Raw genomic sequence first — 19,096 nt, 5'->3', positions numbered from 1 at the left:
ATTTCTAATCAACGTTAGTATAAAAAAAAATGAAAAAAAGAAGAGCAAGAAAACGTGATTGATAGATATAAGGAAATATGATAGAATTTTTTTTTTTTTTTTTTTAAATATCATCAATATAGAAATTATCAAATTGATGGAAATATGTTGTTTTTAAGGATAGATTTATATTAATCGAGTTATTATATAGTTTGTTAGGATTATCTAAAAATTTTCAGAGATTCCAATTCCATGAAGAAAAACATTTCTTTTAAAGTTTTTAGTGAAACTCAAATTTCAGAGTTTGACTTATTCACATTAGAATTTGACTCTTAGATGCTCAAGTTCCAAATGAGACTATATAATTAATTTGTTTCGTTTGTAGCTATATAACAAATAAATTTGAGAAAGCATAATAATGGCAAAAAAGTCCCAAAAAACACGTCTATAGATTCTGTACTATATTTTCTAAATAAATAAAAAAATTCTATACTATTATTTATTTTTTAAGAAACAAAATATTTTTAAGTTTGATGCCCTTGTCCAAATCAAAGTTGTGCTAAAAATTTTCCTTCTTCTTTGTAACTTTTCTACAAGCTTAAAAAAACTTTTCCAAAAGAAAAAGAAAAAAAATCCTTTTTTAATTAAACTAATTCCTTGTAGTACTTGTAATAAAATAGAAGTTTATTCATATAAGGAGTCAAGTATATATATATATATATATATATATTTTTTTTTTTACAAGATAGAATTTCTACTCTAGCCTAATCTAAGTATATATATATGTGTAAAGCTCTTTCTTAGAGACTTGAACCCCGATTCTTACCCCCCACACCTCATAAGCACTAATACTTGTGGAGTGACCATCGCACCAAGGGTGTGCGGTGGTCAGAGTCAAGTATCTTAAATTCCTTAACATATACAAATACTATCATAGGACAATTTCAGTTTTTACACAACTTTACTTCACTCTTTAATACCTTCTTGAAAAAAAAAAACAAAAACAAAACTTCACTCTTTAATAACGCTACTGATGAGATAGCAATACTTTAAAAGCTATTTAGGTCCCCTTTAAGTATAGTGGTTGTATGTCACCAAACAACTAAATTTATTTTTTTTTTAAAAAAAAAATTTAATAAATTTTCTACAATTTGGTGTTATAAAATCAAAAGAATTAAATCAAATTAAAAAATATAAATAAAAAATGCTGATATGAAAAATTGTGGAGAAATCAACCAAAAATCAAAAGTTTCAGTTTTATATATATTTGTTGATGTTACTTATCAAAAAAAAAAAAAAAAAATATATATATATATATATATATATATATTTGTTGATGTTGTGGTTCACGTTGTTCAAGAAAAAAATGACATTATTTTGTTTGTTGTTGTCTTTTTAGACTCTATGGCCAAAACTTGTATGAAGCAGTTTGGAAAGGAAATGATTGATTATTGTGGGGGTTTACCTTTGGCCATCACTGTACTTGGAGGTCTTTTAGCAACAAAGCAAACTTTGGGAGAATGGCAGGACGTGCTTAAACATGCCAAATCATACCTTCATGTGGAAGACTCACGAGTCAACAATGTGTTAGCTTTAAGTTATAATGATTTACCTTCACACTTGAAACCGTGCTTTCTATATTTAGGTCATTTCCCTGAGGATTTTGAGATACAAACAAAAAAATTGATTCGAATGTGGATGGGTGAAGGTTTTATATCACAAATTCAGCACAGAGGAGGAAGAGAAGATACAATGGACGATGTTGGAGATCGATATTTAAGGGAGCTAGTGCAGAGGTGCATGGTTCTGGTGGGGAAAGAGGGCTCACTTGGAAGGATCAAAACTTGCCGAATGCATGATCTTATGAGAGACTTTTGCGTATCAAAAGCCCAAGATGAAAATTTTCTCCATTTCACCAATACTCTTTCCATGAAACAACGTGAAGTACAAGTTGGTAAAGTTCGAAGACTTGCTATAATATCGGAATCAGGTGATAATTCCATCAAGCGAATTAAATTTAATGAATATCCTTACCTCAGGTCTCTTCTCTACCTTCTGCCTCCGAGTGATAAATCTGTTTTTAATGAGTCATGTTTCAAAAAATTCAAGTTGGTTAGAGTCTTACATCTAGAATATTTTATTAAACACCCAAAAAAATTACCTAAAGACATTGGATGTCTCATCCACCTGAGATATTTATCTCTGAGAGGAAGCAATATAAATGAGGTGCCATCGTCTATTGGCAATTTGAGATGCTTGGAGACACTAGATTTGCGGATCCGTTACTTCACTGTCCCATGTATGCACTTATATACGAGAGTGCCAAATGTGTTCAAGTATATGAAACAGTTGAAGCATCTTTATTTACCCTACGAATATTGGGTATGTGGTAAGTTGGAATTGGCTAATCTTTCTTATTTGCACACATTAGTCAATGTCCAGCCCACTACCATCCAAATTCCCACATGGTTTAAACTCAACCGTCTTCGGGTTCTTAAAGTGAGGAATAAATATAATAAATGGGCCCCAGTTGCAATGCAAATGCTAATATCAAGGTGTCCGCTTATAGAAAAGCTAAATTTAAATTACCGTATAAAGAAGCTTCCAGAAGCTCACCAATTCTCTCCAAATCTTGCCAAGTTGACCTTATGGAAGACTTCTCTTGAGGAAGATCCCATGCCAACCTTAGAGAAGTTGCCCAATTTAAAAATCCTCCGCCTCTTACCTCCCTCTTTCGTAAGGAAGGATATGGTTTGTTCTAAAGGAGGATTTCCTTTGCTTCAGTATCTTCTCCTTGTAAATGTGAGGTACTTAGAGGAGTGGAGGGTGGAGGAAGGGGCCATGCCCAGTCTTAGCCATTTGACAATTAGCTATTGCTACGAGTTGAAGACTATTCCAGATGGAATGAGGTTCGTCACCACCCTCCGAGAATTGGAGATTCGGGGCATGCGAAAGTCATTCAAAGATAGGCTTGGCGAAGGAGGACCGGATTTTGACAAAGTCCAACATGTGCCTTCCCTTGTATTTGATGACTGTGACAGAGATTGATAATCAGGTACAGTAATGAATTCTTGCATATTTGATAAATTTTAGGGCGCTTCTTTTCTTCTAAATATCTCTCTCCAATTAATTCAAAATTTCCCCGATAATATCAAGCAAAATATTGCCGTAATGTAAGGGTATTTCCTTTTTTTGATTAGATTGAAGCTCTTATCTATTCTTTCCACTTTTTTATTAGGTCTCTTTGAACCTACAACCTCTCTGCTCATTATATTACAGGTAAATTCTTTTCTGCTTCATCTTGTGGTGGAATCTTAATTTTTGCCTCTGTTATCAGTAAATGAAGCAATGAGTTTTATTTGACAGTTTTTCTTTTAATTTCTACAGCTCAAATATATTGGTTGACGGCACAAACATAGTTCTAAATGTTGCTTTAATGAGTTTTGTATACAATATATTCATTTTAATTCGTTTTTGATGTTTTGGGGCTTTAATCATTTTAGTTGGTTATTTTCCTCTATTCTCCTTTGCTCTTTTTTGGCAGGTGAAATTATCCATGGAACAAAAGTTTCTACTCTGCTTCAACTAATGAAAAATCAACAAAATATTTTCATTGCTTTACAACTTTGTATGAGTTTGTGACAGTTTGGGGTCTTAACTACTTTTGTTTTTTGGGTCCTAATTTTTCTTTTCATTTCAACAGCATGACTATATTTGTTTTCTAAATATGGTTCTAAATCTTTCTTATTGAGTTCATGTCTATAGGCTATAGCATATTTCATTTTAATTCCTTTTTTGAGCCTAATCATTTTAGTGAGTTTTCATTTTAGTTCGTGTTTTTTTTTTTTTGCAGGTGAAATCGTCCATGGTGCAAAATTTTCTACTCTGCTTCAACCCATGAAAATCAGCAAAATATTTTCACTACTTCGCAACTTGTACGGGTTGGTTTCAGTTGTACAATTTGATGGATTTGATTGCACAGACTCATAAACATATTCTCTGATGCCTATGTATAGTGCTGTAACAAATTGTTTGTTTGTTTGTTTGTTTTATTATTGCTTTGCTATTATTGCACCCTTTGTTCATGGATCCTATTGAATATAGGAAGCCAATGTCTCATTGGAGGAGAAAAATAATTCTTCATTTAATTTGGGATTCTCATATTTCATTAAGCTATGTTTATCTCACGGTAGTTTAGATGCATATTGTTTATAGTGAAGCTAGTTCAGTCTGTCCTTTTGTTAAACTGTAGCAGTGTATCTTATTGAGCTGGGAAATCAAATAGAATGGATGGAATCAGTGTACTAAAACACTAGTTATGTGAAATTGAGAAATAAACAATGATACAGACAAATTGTGAAATTCTTCTTGTAAACAAGAATCCCAGATTTGAGGGTCATCTACTTGATTATAGTGTGCTTAGTATTAGTTCGTATGCAAGATGTGTAATAAGGATATTATAGTGTGCAACTTGCCAAATATTTCATCAATCATGTTCTATCTTTCTTCACTCAAGAAACATGTACTAGCTAGCCCTGTTTCATTCTCATATATTGCGCTTTGATTGTGGACCATGTACTGAGCAAAGATGCTCAATATGTGTAGTCTTTCTAGTGACCTTTACATTATAAGCTTAAGACCACAAACTGTTAAAATTAAAGAAACGATGGAAAAAGTAAAAACTGAACTTTTTATGTAGATGATAAAAACTTGCCAATTTGAGGAGTATCCTTTACCGGGAAATATTGCTAGTCTTAATCTTTATGCACTGTCTTACTGCCAGAATCATTTAGGTTGCTTCAATGTTTTACGATTTAGGACATGTAGTTGTCCAATAAGCTAATTTTATCAGCCATCACCAACCAAGGAAATCTGTATATAGGATTTCCCATGCTAGCTAGTCAGACATACTAGATCCTTAATCCACAGAATTCTGCATCTTCATCAAATCAAGAAGACATGAGAGTTCAAATTGGCAAACATTCAACTGATGATGAACTTATGCAGCTTAAGAATTGTTTGCTTGTCATTTTTTATAACATTCATTTACTGAGAGAGCAAGTAGCATTATAACAGCCAATGAAGATGATTATAAGTTCTTTTGGTTAATTAACACATTCACAGAGGAAAATCAAAAAAATTCAATGACATGATTCATCTATAGTTCCTTGCTATTGAATCTATAGTTCCTTGATATTGAAGATTCATCTATAATTTTCTCTAAAATACTTGCTTGTTATCATTCATACTTCAACTAGAACATCAAACAAGTTATATTTATCTTTCCAAAATATACGATATGCTTTTAATTACTTACTCTAATCAAAACAGGTTAATCTACATAATGTTTTCCTGAAAATACTTGATATAATATCACACCTAAAGTTGAGATAAGGGCAAGACATATGCTTTTGATTACTTGTTGTTACCTAGAATATCTTCCTTTGCCACATGTCAACTGGATAGCTTACTCATGGATGGCTTTTTGAGGAGAGGAATTCTCATTTCCGTGTACTGAAAGCATTGCTTCAATTTCACTAGTTGTGATTATCCCAAAATTTTAAGCTATTAGGAAATGGTGAATTTAGACATTCAACCATAATTTTAACAGTTGGTTAAAAAGACAACGTCTTTATACTATTATGATTAGTGGGAACCATAGCCATTGCATATGTATGACAATTTTTTGAATTTTTTCTGTTGAGAGCAGTATCAATTGATTATTTATATTTTCCATTTCTCAGATTACCTATAATTGATGTTTAAGACAAACCTTGAATTGATAACCATATGGAAGTTCAATTTCTTTCCAAACATTTTAGAGCTAATTGATGTTTTAGACAAGCCTTGAGATTAAAGATGAAGATAAAGCTAGGTGGTCTGCTACTAGATCAGGCCTCTACCCTTCTGCAGCCACTGGCAATGAACTTAGAGCTGAGGAAGATGAGGTGGAATGGTGGAGAATGTTGTGGTTTAGCCTTGCTATCCCATGGCTGCCTTTACTGGTTGGTTGGGAATCAAAAACAAACTGACAACTAGAGAAAGTTTAGCTCAATGGGGCTATACTAGGGGTTGCTTTTGTGTGTTTTGAAGAGGCTTTATAGCCATCCAAACCGCTGCCCAAACCGCCACTCAAAATTGAGAGAGAGAGAGAGAGAGAGCTCAAAGAGAAGGGAGAAGAGAGATTTAGAGAGAGAGAGCTCAAAGAGAAGGGAGAAGAGAGATTTAGAGAGAGAGAGAGAGAGAGAGAGCTTTTGTTGAGAGATGAGAGACTGAAGAGACAGGGAGAGAGGAGGTATTTTTCATTAAAATAATATATTTTCCTTTACCCTCAAGCTACAGTAATTCGTATATATAAGCATTCATTGTTCATGATTGCTAAAATTTTTTAGCTATATCTACCAGGATAAAGCTCATGTTGGGCTTGTTTGATTGTAAAATAGCAATTTGGGGGGGTTTTACACCCCCCAATGCTAATGCTCTAAAGATTTGTTTGTTTGGTGACGGCACTCTGTGTTGTACTAATTTGTTGGGTGGCTTTTTTGCATTGTAGTGTATTTGTTTTAATGTTGCTTTCTTGTTCCACTTTTATGGCTTTGCTATGATTGCATCCTTTGTTCATGTATTATGTTGAATTAAGGAAACTAATGTATCATAGGAGGAGAAAAATAATTCTTCATTTAATGTGGGATTCCTCATATTTCTTTAACTTATGTTTATCTCACAACATTTTAGATGTATATTGTTTATAGTGAAGCCAGTTTAGTCGGTCATTGTGTTAAGCAGTAGCACTGTATCTTATTGAGTTGGGAATATCAATTAGCATGGATGGAGATCGCTGCTTTTTCTGTATCCATATGGTAACTAAAACACCAGTTATGTGCAACTAAGAAATAAAAAGTTATGTAGACAAATAATGTTAGATGGAACATCTATTCCTTTTAGATTTTTTATGCCATAATTGGAACTCTATAAATTCAGTATCATACATAATCAGAGTAATAACTAAGAAGGAATTTGGTTGTTCTTAACAAGAACTTAATTCGTTCTAGTTGAATAGAGTGTTGGGTGAATATAAGCTGCAACATGCTTCTTGTAAACTAGAAGATGAGGTTCTCATACTATTGTGATTAGTGGGGAATCATAGCCATTGCATATGTAGGATATTTTTTTGAAAATTTTCTGTTGAGAGCAGTATCAAATGATTATTTAGTTTTCCATTTCTTAGTATACCCATAATTAATGCTTTAGGCAAGCCTTGAGTTGATAATTATATGAGAGTTTTATTTCTATGCAAACATTTTTAGTGTTTACAACTTGGATAGCTCAGCATAGTTTGACTCTAACCTCAAGGATTGTAGAACTTTCTATGCCTCCATTGGCAATGAGAGGTGTGCAAGATTTTACCTCATGATAGGTATTTTTGTACTATAAAGGACCCACAAGATTTGTACATGGGTCCTTAATTTTTGCCACTTTTATTAACATTTTCTTCTTTCTTTTTCTCCCCTTTTTTGGGGTCTTCCTTTTTTTTTTTTTGGGTCCTACTTTCTTTTCATTCCTATAGCATAAACATATTGTTATATGGTATAAATATAGTTCTAAATGTTACTTTAATGAGTTCATGTCTACAATATATTTCATTTTAATTCGTTTTTTATGTTTCTGGGATTAATCATTCACCTTCGGTTTTTTTGCAGTTGAAATCATCCATGGTCTGCAACTGGTACGGGTTGGTGTCTGTTATACAATTTGAAGAATATGATTTCACAGACTCATTAAACATATTCTCAAATGCCTATGGGTAGTGATGTAAAGAATTGTTTGTTTGGTGATGTTTCTCTATGTTGTGATATTTTCTTAGGTGGTTTGTTTGCATTTGTACTGTATTTGTTTGTGCTGCTTTCTTGTTCTGCTTTTCTGCTTTGCTATGATTGCATTTTTTGTTTGTATCTTCTGTTGAATAAAAGAAACCAATGTATCATTGGAGGAGAAAAATAATTCTTCATTTAATGTGGGATTCCTCATATTTCTTCAAATTATGTTTATCTCATTGCATTTTTGATGTATTTTGTAACTAGTGATGCTAGTTCAATCTGTCCTTGTGTTAAGCTGTAGAAATTTATCTTATTGAGTTGGGAATATCAATTAGCATGGATGGAAATTGTTGTTTTTTCTATATCAATAAGGTAACTAAAACCTAGTTATGTGCAATTGTGAAAATCAGCAATTATGCAGACAAATTATGTTAGATGGAGCTTTTATTCCTTTTAGATTTTATGCCATAATCAAAACACTAAATTAAATATCATATAAAATCAAAGTAATCATTAGAAAGGAATTTGGTTATTCTTAATAATAATAATTTATATAGTTCTAGTTGAATGGAGTGTTAGGTGAATATGAGTTGTAAAATGCTTCTTGTAAATTAGAAGATGATGTTCTTATACTATTGTGATTAGTGGGGAATCATAGCCATTGCATATGTAGGATATGTTTTTTTGAAAATTTTCTCTTGAGTAGTATCAAATGATTATTTACGTTTCAATTCTTAGTATACCCATTATTAATGTTTTAGGTGACCCTTGAGTTGATAACCATATGGGAGTTTTATTTCTTTGCAAACATTTTAGAATTTATAACAGCTTAGCATAGTTTGACTTCAACCTCAAGGATTGTTGAACTTTCTATGCCTCCATTGGTACTGAGAGGAGTGCTAGATTTTACCTCATGGCAAGTAATTTTGGACTTTAAAGGTCCTACAAGATTGTACATGGTGCCTCAGAGTTGTCATAAAACTTAGAAGTGAGGTTAGAAGGTTCATAAAGTTTGATGTTGGGGATGGTAGAAGGTTTTCTTATGACATGATAATTGGGATCCTACTAGGATTCTTTTCATAACCTATAGCTTTAGGATTATCCTCGGTGCAGCAACTAAATATGAGGCAAAGACGGATTCTGTTTTGAAGAACAAAATAAGGGTTTGGAAACCTGCAAGGTCCAATGAATTGTATTTGGTTGAGCTTAAAGATGATAAATCTAGGTGGTCTATGACAAGATCAGGCAGGCTGCTCTTGTTGAGCCATCTGCAATGAACATAAAGCTACAGCAGATGAGGTGGGATGGTTGCGACTCTGCTAGTTTAACCTTGCTATCCCCTAATAGCCTTTATTGGTTGGTTAGAAATCAAAAGCAAACTGACAACTAGAGAAATTTGAAAATTTTGGAACAAAAATGTACTTGTATATAGTATTCGACTATAAAGAATCTGTAAATTAGAAGGGAAAAGATTGTAACAAAAGAGAGATTTGATAATTTTTCATCTTAGATTCATTATTGATGTTTTTAAGAAATTAATTGGTATAAATATCTCTGAAAATTCTAAATATTGTTCCTTGTTGAAAATCAGATTTCTAATTAATCAATCTTCCCATTTTTGGATTAGAATTTTGTTAACTGTGATGTCATGTATGAGAAAAAAGGGAACTCGCTCCATCATAGACACCCAACCATTATTCTTATAATTCATGATATTATTGAAATCCAAATTTATTCACTTATGCTTCTGCTTTATCAATCATGTTCTTTCTTTGTTTACTAAAGAATAAAAAAACTGGCCCTACTGTATGCATATACAAAAAATTAGGCAGTTTGCATGGACTGCAGTGTTTCCTTCTGTTATGTTCATTAATGAATAAAAAATGTTAAGGTATGCACTGAGCAAAAAAGCGCCAATATGGGTAGTTTCTCTAATGACCTTGACACTACTAAATCTGAAGATCATGGAGTAGTTCAAATTAAAGAAATGAAACAAATGAAAAATAATAATATTTTGTCTAGATGAAAAACTCTTGCTCAGTCCCATTAAGGGTAACCTTTACCTGCAAATAATGCAAGTCTGTGGAGTGTCTTGGTGCCAGAATCATTTAGTTTGCTTGCGTTAGGTATTAGGGCATGTAGCACTCCAGTAAGTTAACTAAAACTATCAAATCAGCAGGCAGGCGGCTCTGACTAGTAAGATTGCCAAGCTAGTCAGAAATTCCAAATCCCGAATGCAGAGACTTGACTAGTTTAAGAAGACATGAGATAGCGAAATGGTTGAAATTCAACATTTAAAGCATTTATACAACTAAAAAAGAGATTATTGTGACTATTTTGACATTCTTTTACACTTTGGACCAAATACCTACCTCAATGCTACAGGGGACTCTATCAACAATAAGACACCTAGTGCACCCAAGTGTTCATATTCTTATCACAATAATGAATTATAAGTTCTATATTTAAATAATTAAAGCATTCACAAAAGAAAAATAATTCAACTAGATGAGATAGTTCATCTAGGATTCCTTGATAATAAAGATTCATATATGAACCTCTTCTAAAAATATATGACTATTATTCACATCTATGTTTATGTTGTCATATTTATGCTTGGAATCATATACTTCAATTGTGCGTCTACAGTTGAGATAAATGCAGAACATGTGCTTTTAATTATTTGTTGAAGCCTGGAACATCTTCCATTTGCCATGCGTCCACCAGATAGGTCCAGTCTGAATGGTTTTCTGTTTAAACACAATTGCATTTCTATTTACAGAAAAATATCATAGTTAAATTGGAATTGCTTCAGATTCACATGCTATTGATTGATTACTAGCTTCAGCTTCACATTGACCAGAAACCATTATTTGTTTATGCAGCTCTTGTGGTTGCTGCGACAAAGATGAGCTGGTGAATTGGACGAGTTTGAAAATAGATTTGGGTTGTGAAGTAAGAGAATTCCATGTGTGACAAAGATGAGGCCCTGATACTATTGTAATTATTAGGGGCTTGTTAGCCATTACATATGAATGACAGAAACACAAAATTTATTTAGTAAGAGTAGTATCTAATGATAATTCATCTTCTTTTATTAGTGGCAGTGATTAATGAGTGTTACTAGAGCTAAAGATATCACACCCCCAACCCTGCCTCTTATCTCTAAATATACCTATAGTTGACATTACTGCATGCTTGGAGTTAGTAACTGTGGGGGAATTCAATTTTCTCTCCAAAAATTTAACATACAGACACTGTTTAACAGTGTTTGATACTTGGAGAGCTCTGTAGTAGTTGTACTTCAACGAGCATTGCTTCTTCATTTAAAGGATGTAGAACTTCCGATGCCCCTTATGTTAATAGAAGTTCTACATTTTTATTCTCATGAGAGTAGTTGTATAGAATTTAAATCTCTTTTCTGCTTCCATTAGTATCTCATATTTTTGCATAATCCAGGTATGCATTTTCTTTAATCTTAGATTAACAATATTATCCATTAATATTTCTGAATTATAAGTTTACATTATGAAATTATTGACATTGCAAGACAGGTCTGGTTTACTATCATTGTCTTGTGAACTTAATGGGGTCTGCCATATTCATTTGTACATATCTTATTGAGGGACCAAAATGCTGTTAGGACTCCTTGCTCATATACTTCTCATGGTACCCTTCAGGGCTTTTATGTATTACTCAGACAATGTGCGCATGTTTTGCTTTTGTTTCTCTTTTAGAATAATGCGAAAACTTGGTTTTGCCTATGTATTATAAGTCAAAGTTTATTTGTAAGAATTTTGTCTGCCCAGATGTCTCCTTAATTTGGTCTACAAGGAGAGATCAAGGGAGTAAAGACTTGAGACTGCCTCCCACAATAGTCAACTGATTAATTCTTAAGGTTTGTTCATTTATGGTGAAACTCTTTCAGTCTCACAATCTGATATTGTGTGCATGGTTAACACAGAGTCAGTGTATGCTTTCCTTGACAAAGGTTACTAAATTGAAAGACATTCTAAATGCAATTAACTTTAGTGACCATCCAGCTATTTAAAGAATTGCACGGTGCAGACTGCAGAGGCAACACTTGAGATGAAAGGCAAGAGGACTTTGTGAACTACGCTGGCCAAAAATGCTCTAAAATTTGTCTTGTAAAGTAGTACATACAGAGTAGGTTCAATTAATCTTGTCATATTTTATCATAAGGTAAAGTTTGAAGCAAAATATAAATAAAAGATGAATATGGACCATGAACTGACCTTCAATGAAACAGATATTCTCTTTTAAGTTATTAAGTACTCTAAATTTAGTTGAACATAATCTTTTCACCATTGTCTAACAATTTAGTTTGCATAACATAACAAAGCCTTAACTCACTTTTGAGTCCCGTTCTAAGGCATATAAATAAACAATACATTGATGTGTAGAAATGAAAATTAAAAAGGAAAAAAAAAGTACTTTTATTTTTTTTGAAATTGAATCCACTTTTATTTTAGTCACTAAAATTTTAAAAGTTCATTTTGAATTCTAAACCTAAATTATGTATTAACTTAATCCTTCCAGAATTTTAGCTTTGTAATTTTTTGTTTATGTGTCAAAATTCAACAAAGTCACACGACTTTTAAAAAACTTCAAACATACTAAATCAGTTATTCCATAATGAAACCGTCATAATTCTTGCTTATATGGTCAAATTCCACAAAGTCACTTGGTCGCATGACTTATTAGGATGGACATTGTCTATTACACACAACATACACATTTTAGTTTTTGAACTAAAATTATGACCACCCAAAGTCACTATTTTAATTCAAAAATTAAATTTTTTGTATGCACAATGTGTGAACTAATAATTACGATATTATGATATGACTACGAAATGACTAATTAGTTATGTTCAACAAAATAAAAAAGAAACTTTCAATTTTAGAAGCTCAGTTTTTCACTTTTAGCTTATGTACAGCTTTTTAAAATTTCAACTTTTCTTACTTTTTTTAAGTACAAGTATATTTTAGTATACTTTAAGTGAAAAATTTCAGCAAAATGCTAAATAAACTGTTCCTAAATAGTCAAATAAGTGTTCGATTGAGAATTGCTTATTTTCAGTAGTTTATTTGCATAATATGAGACAAAAAGCTAAAAACTACCTTATTTTTAAAAGCCATTCACTCCCTTCTCTTATTAGTCTAGATGGAAGATCTACCATGAACCTGTATTCTAGGCTGATTTTAACAGCCTTCCTTAATGAATAAGAAGTGAATTTCTTCTATAAAAAAAAAAATCTTATATTTAAAAAAGTTTAAGCTTGTATTATTTGAAATAAAATTGAGACAAAAAGTAGTATGGGAGCTAAAGTAATTGATTATTTAAGCATATCCAAACCAAAAAAAAAAAAAAAAGATTATTTAAGCATAAAGTTTGCTGGTTTTGACATAGACACTAAAATAGAACTTAACATTTTTGGAGCGAATGATATATTTTCATGGAAAAAAAAAATTAGTATAAAAAGTTTAAAAGAAAAAATATATATATATATATATATATAAGAAAAAAAGAACAACAATTGACAAAGACCGTTAGAAAGCAACCACAATGACACGTCAGCAGCAACTGGATGAGCAAAAGCCATGTCTGTTTCTCTCCCTCGGACTTTCACTCACTCCCACATCCTCTTCTTCTTCTTCTTCCTCTATCCTCACTTCTCTCTCTCTCTCTGAAATTCTAATGGACTTGACTCTCTCTTCGAATCCCCAAACCCTAACCCTAATCTCAATTACTTCTTTCTCCTCCTCCTCTTCCTCCAAGCTCCGTTCCATCCGCAGAGAATTCCTCGGTTCCACACAAACTCTCAGGCCACTTCGCTCCCGAACTAACCACCGAAGAACAAAGCTAGGCCTTCTTCAATTCCAGTCCCCGAAATTTCTCGTACGAGCTTCTCTCGATTCTCGCTCCGTCCTCGTCGTGGTTGCCGTAGTCACTTTCTCCGCCGTCTCCGTCTTCTTCCTCAATCGCTATAGAAGAAAGAACAACGATAGCGAGGTCCGTCAACTATGAATTATATATAGCTTTGAATACTTTGTCTTAAATAATTTATCATATACTAAAAAAAATTGATATATGTAATTATTGAAGAAGCTCCCAAATGTTTGTGTTTGCAACACTTTTATTGAAGGAGCTGGAACTTTGGATACTGAAGATGTAAATCAGTGATTTTTTTTTTTTTTTTTTGAGAATCAAATCAGTGATTGTTATTTCTCAAAAAAAAAAAAAAAAAATCAGTGATTGTTAAAAGTAAAAAGATAGAATATTTAATAAAAATTACCTTAGTTGCGTTTTTACTATTAACAGTATTATGTGACAAAACTGATTAAGTTACCACCTATATGACAAAGCTGGTGCAATTAAGAAATAGTGAATTTTCTTATAAAAAAAAATAGTGAATTTTCCATTTAGAAAAAATAAAGAAATAGTGAATTTAGTGAGTGTTTGTTAGCTCAATTATAGTGAAGATTTTTTTTTTTTTTTAAAAGAAAAAAAAAACTTGTAAAGTTTCTTCTTATTAAATAAGGAACATTGATTCAAATCTCATCTATAATTAAAAAATTAAAAGTGGCTCAATTATAGCTATTTTTTCATTAGGTTCCTTTATCCAAAAGTGGCCTTCCTTTAGTTGATTTAGCATTGAAATATAATTGGGATTTCTATATATGGGTGTCTTCTGTGACTGCTGTGATTGCTTTATGCAATAACCATCCTTATTTTCTATGTTGATTATTGGTGCTAGAGTCTCTAAATTTAGTGTTATCTGAATTAGCTCAGTGGCTTTTTTTGAACACTTGTAGTTTTAAAAAATAAAAAAAATTGGCTACCTTTTCAGTAGTCTCTTTTACACAACGGTGATTTAATTTGGGTTTAGAGTCATATTTTGTGTATCACAATTCTAACTAGTATGGAGATAAAACAATGATTCATATAAAAATGATTGTTCACCACTCATGATCAATCACTATAACAAATTGTGGTCATAAAAAAAAAAAAAAAAGAAAAGGGATTTTATCCACGTAAAATAAAAAGTCGATGTACTAACATGAGCTCACTCTTTGTTGTTTATAGGGGTCAAGACATCCAAATTTTGAGTCATCCGAACTAGGACAAGATGTTATGAATTGGGTCTTTGAAGGTCAGATTGTAGGCTTAATTTGGAGAGCTACATGAGAGAACTGCCATGCTTTTGAGGATGAAGAGGCCCACGAGTTGATTTTCCAAACCACTACTTTGATTCATAAAGAGGCTCTTGTCACTAAAACAATATTACAGCAAACCTGTTTCTGATTTTCTCACATCTAGTGCTAATATTTCTTTGCATCGAGATGAACATGAAGTTAGAGGTTGTTCAGGGTTTTTTCTTTTCATACGTCACACAACGTGGTCTCATTACGCAAATTATGCCACGTCAACAAAAGGCTTGAACCAATGGAAAATAAAAAATGTCCCAGTTCATTCAAAGCTAAAGGAAAAGCCCAAAAAGTTTTTTTTTTTTTTTTTTTGGGCCAATAATCTTCACATTCCAAAAGAATTGGGACTAAACATATTTTTAATCGGAATGGGCTTGAGGGCCCATTATTTCTTGCTTCACAAGTTAGGCTTAAATACCCAAACTTCCTCACCAGACGAACTGGCCTTGAGGCTTTTGAGCAAAATTTTTGCGAAGCATATTCTACACGAAATGCGGTTACAAACCCATAATCTCTTGCCTCATTAATTGGGTTCAAAGCAAAATCAAGTTTGGAAAATCATGGCTTCACTCTATTAAAGCCCAAACTGCTTCAGCTACACCAAATGGGCTACAAGAAGTTGAAGCTTCACTCAAGAAAGCATTTTGGGCTATTCAGTTGGTCAAGCCCATATTCTAGCACCAGCCCAGTGAAGCCCATATTTCCTCAACAGACAAAGTGGATTGGATTAGTGGCTGGTTAGCTGGAGGAAACAACCAACAGTCGGACCAGTTACACTAGAAAAACAAAAAATGGAGGAGTTGATGTCATAGGTGTGGCCGTGTAGGACACATGTCCAAAGGAAAAAGACCTCTTTTCTATCCTCTCACTTGACAATTCCTTGGGAAGGCTAAAAGAGAAATTTTCGTTCTTGAAGTTTTAGAAAAGTTTGGGAAGCCTTGGCTAAAATTAAGTACACATTTGATGACTAACTTAAGGAAGACTTTAAAAAAAAAGTTACCACTCTTAGCAAATAACTAGGAAGAACGGTCAAAAACCTATACTCAGTACCTCTCATGACTGCATTGCAAGTGAGAGGATATATATTGGAAATGAAAAGTGATGCCCTTGAATACTTTGTTATATTTTACTGCAAGAAAACACACAAGAAAAGGATAGAATATTTACTATATTGTGTTTATCTAATATTAGTTTTTTCACATGAAAATATATATATATATTTTTTTTAACATTGAAATTCTGCTTACAAAATGAATTTTTTAGTAGTCACATAAATACCAACTACCTATGTAAATTTATATTGTTTTATGTAAATTAAAGATCATATAATTGTTCTTCTCAAAAAAAAAAAAATCATATAATTGTCATATGTATAACCTATTTGAATCTAACACATTTCTAACTTGCGCCTAGTTTGATCCATACATAAGTGGATTGAACTAAAACTTATGCCACTTAATTTATTTAACTTGTGTCTAATGTTCAGGTATCAAGCACTACATTACCCAAAAAATAAAAAAGGTATCAAGCACTACACAAATATGGCACTAATTCTGAGGTATATAGGCATGTGAGGTAATTATTTTATTTGGTGCATTTTTTTAGCACCAAATAAAATTTTTAAATATTATTTTAATGCCCATATTAGCTTTATGCCCGCTAGCAATGCACCTCATGTGTCACATAAACAATTTATACTAGTAAGACAATTATAAAGACTAAATTGAGAATGATTTTTCAGTTTTGAGAACCAAAATAGAAAAAGAAAAAAGAGGGAACAAATTAAAAATCAGCCAAAAATGAACGGACCAAAAAGGGTTTTTTTTCCTTTTTTTTTTAAGGTAAAATCACCCATGGTGCAAAGGCTTCTTCTACTCTTGGACTCATAGAACACCACCAAAATATTTTCGCTGCTCTGCGTCTCCTCCAAAGTTGCGTCAATTTTTAAAGGGTAAATTTCCATTGCACAAACACATCCAACATATCTGGCAAGTTAGGAATAAAGTGATTTTTGAAGGAGTAGAACCTGACCTTGAATCCCTTAAAATAGTGTTGGCAAGAATAGTAGCTGAGCACTTTGTCCTTAGCTATTCCTCCAAATTTCCTCTACCATTCTAGAAGGCATATTTCTTGGTCTTTGCCATCGCCAGGGACAATTAAAATTAATGTGGATGCAGCGGTAGGAACAGTTAACTCTATGGTTGCATAGGTGGCTAGAGAATAGAGAGAAAGATTGGTATTTGCTTGTTCTAAAAGGGTAAACACCAGTTTTCCTCTCCATGCCGAAGCTAGCTGAAGCTTTGCAATGGGCAGTGTCGCTAGCTCCATCCCTCCCTTGTGAATAAGGCATAATAGAACGGAACCCACAAGGATGCATCCAAGCAATTCAAAATAACGGTCGTAACTTTCACTGGAAAGTTAAAAATATATTAGCAAAAATTGTTGTTTTGGCTGGAGCAACTCCTGCGTTTGCTTGCATAACAATGAAAAATTAAAATTATTTTACTATTTAATTTATTTTTATTATTATTTATAGACCTTATTACACTTTTTGATATTATTTATGAGTCTCATTGATAATTCAACTAATTTTTACTTTTACCTTCCGTACTTTCAACAATAAATTTTTAATTTCAACAAAATATACAGTACCGAAACGGTGTTTAGTTTCTCTTTTAGGTGAGTTCCAAGAGAGGCCAACAGAGCAGCCAATGTCTTAACAAAATGGTCCTTTAAGACCAAGTTTGTTGGCTCTTTTGATTTTTGTAATTGCACCCACAACAAACCCCACCCCACACCCCCACCCCCACCCCCCCCCCCCCCCGCGCCCGTTTGTCTGATATTTTAAAGAGTGGAAGCTTTTTCTTTTGCTGCTGTGCAGCTTCCTGTTTGTCGATTGGAATATTATTTTCAGTTCATTTAAAAAAAAAAAAAAAAAAAAAAAAAAAAAAACTCACCCATAATATACTCCAAATTCCAATAGTCCAATTTTTATGCGTAGTGGTATGGTCCGGTTGGTTACCAACTCAAGCAGTAGCAATTCCAAGAATTTTTTTTTCAAGGTATTCTTTAAAAAGTATAAATTACATAATCTAATAAAAAAAATTTATATATTGACAACAACAACAACAATCAAAAAACACGCAAATACATAAAGTTTACAACATAAACTTGTAAGTTCAGTTGTGGTTGTTGTTAGTGTTGCTGAACAGGGATGGATGGCGATGGCTGGGGGGAGTAAGTGAGTTTCTTATTTCCTTTTAGCCTTTAGGTTTGATTTAGTTTTAGTTTAAATTGTTTAATGACTTGTGAATCCGTGAGACATTGAGGCAGTGAGGATTTTTTTTCTAGATTTTTGTTCATTTTTTTTTTTTGGGTTTTTTCCATGGTTTTATAAACCAATACGGTAAAAGAACTGAAAAATGGTCTGGTTACTGGTTTTTTGGTCGAACTGAGATCCGACCAATGGTCAAATCAGTGATATCATAAATAATAAAATTAATAAAATTTTAAATTATATAAATAAAAATATAATAAGTTTATTACTAATAATATGATAGCAAAATGTAAAAACATAATATTTAGTGACACTTTTCGTGTAAATTTAATCAAATTTCCTTATAATGAACAATCACATGTTTAATTATAATCATAAAAATAAAAAGTTTATTATATATATATATATATATATATATATATATATATATATAATGAATTAATTGATGTTATATAAAAATTAAGTAACTTTTTAAGTTTATTCACTTAATTAACTAAAACTACTATTTTTTTCTAATCAAAATTATCAGATAAATAAAAAAAGAAAATTAGTTGTACAATGAAAAAAAACTAAATTTACGTGACTTTGACCAATTAGTTGTATAATATATAGTGTAGGGGGCGGTTTTGGGGCTCAGGCCCAACAGGCGGGTGGTTCTGGCCCAAAAGTCCCTCAACAATGAATTTGTAGAGAGTAGGTTACAGAACTAGGTCTTTGACAGATGAAACGTAGTTATGAACAAGCCATGCAACCAGTTGGACGTAAGGATATTCCTCCAAGCTTTTGGAATA

At 32.4% G+C, this 19,096-nt stretch overlaps 2 protein-coding genes across 22 annotated transcripts in view; both read left to right on the top strand.

Moving 5' to 3' along the window:
• Positions 1-19,096, top strand: part of LOC126706895 (putative disease resistance protein At1g50180) — a 59,514-nt gene that overhangs the window by 7,765 nt on the left and 32,653 nt on the right. For 2 of the 21 annotated variants that reach the window (XR_007648741.1, XR_007648737.1), the window contains exons 2-4: positions 1,379-3,034; positions 3,218-3,258; positions 3,833-3,914. Coding sequence is in view for 3 of the 21 variants with exons in the window: in XM_050406473.1 (XP_050262430.1) it covers positions 1,379-3,027 (1,649 nt within the window). In the remaining 18 variants the exon portion in view is untranslated. Of the gene's footprint in view, positions 1-1,378; positions 3,035-3,217; positions 3,259-3,523; positions 3,608-3,832; positions 3,921-7,679; positions 7,993-10,681; positions 10,880-19,096 lie in introns of those variants that run through there. The other 19 variants (XR_007648739.1, XR_007648735.1, XR_007648751.1 and 16 more) reach the window with 17 other exon arrangements.
• Positions 13,384-15,164, top strand: LOC126706901 (pentatricopeptide repeat-containing protein MRL1, chloroplastic-like). Its single transcript, XM_050406482.1, has 2 exons — positions 13,384-13,832; positions 14,907-15,164. The coding sequence occupies exons 1-2, from the start codon at positions 13,386-13,388 to the stop codon at positions 15,006-15,008; spliced, it is 549 nt and encodes a 182-aa protein (XP_050262439.1). The 5' UTR covers positions 13,384-13,385; the 3' UTR covers positions 15,009-15,164.

Source organism: Quercus robur, chromosome 11, assembly GCF_932294415.1.
Source record: "Quercus robur chromosome 11, dhQueRobu3.1, whole genome shotgun sequence".
NCBI lineage: Eukaryota > Viridiplantae > Streptophyta > Magnoliopsida > Fagales > Fagaceae > Quercus > Quercus robur.
Note: the sequence above shows the minus strand (reverse complement) of the source record. Positions and strands in the feature narration are given on the sequence as shown.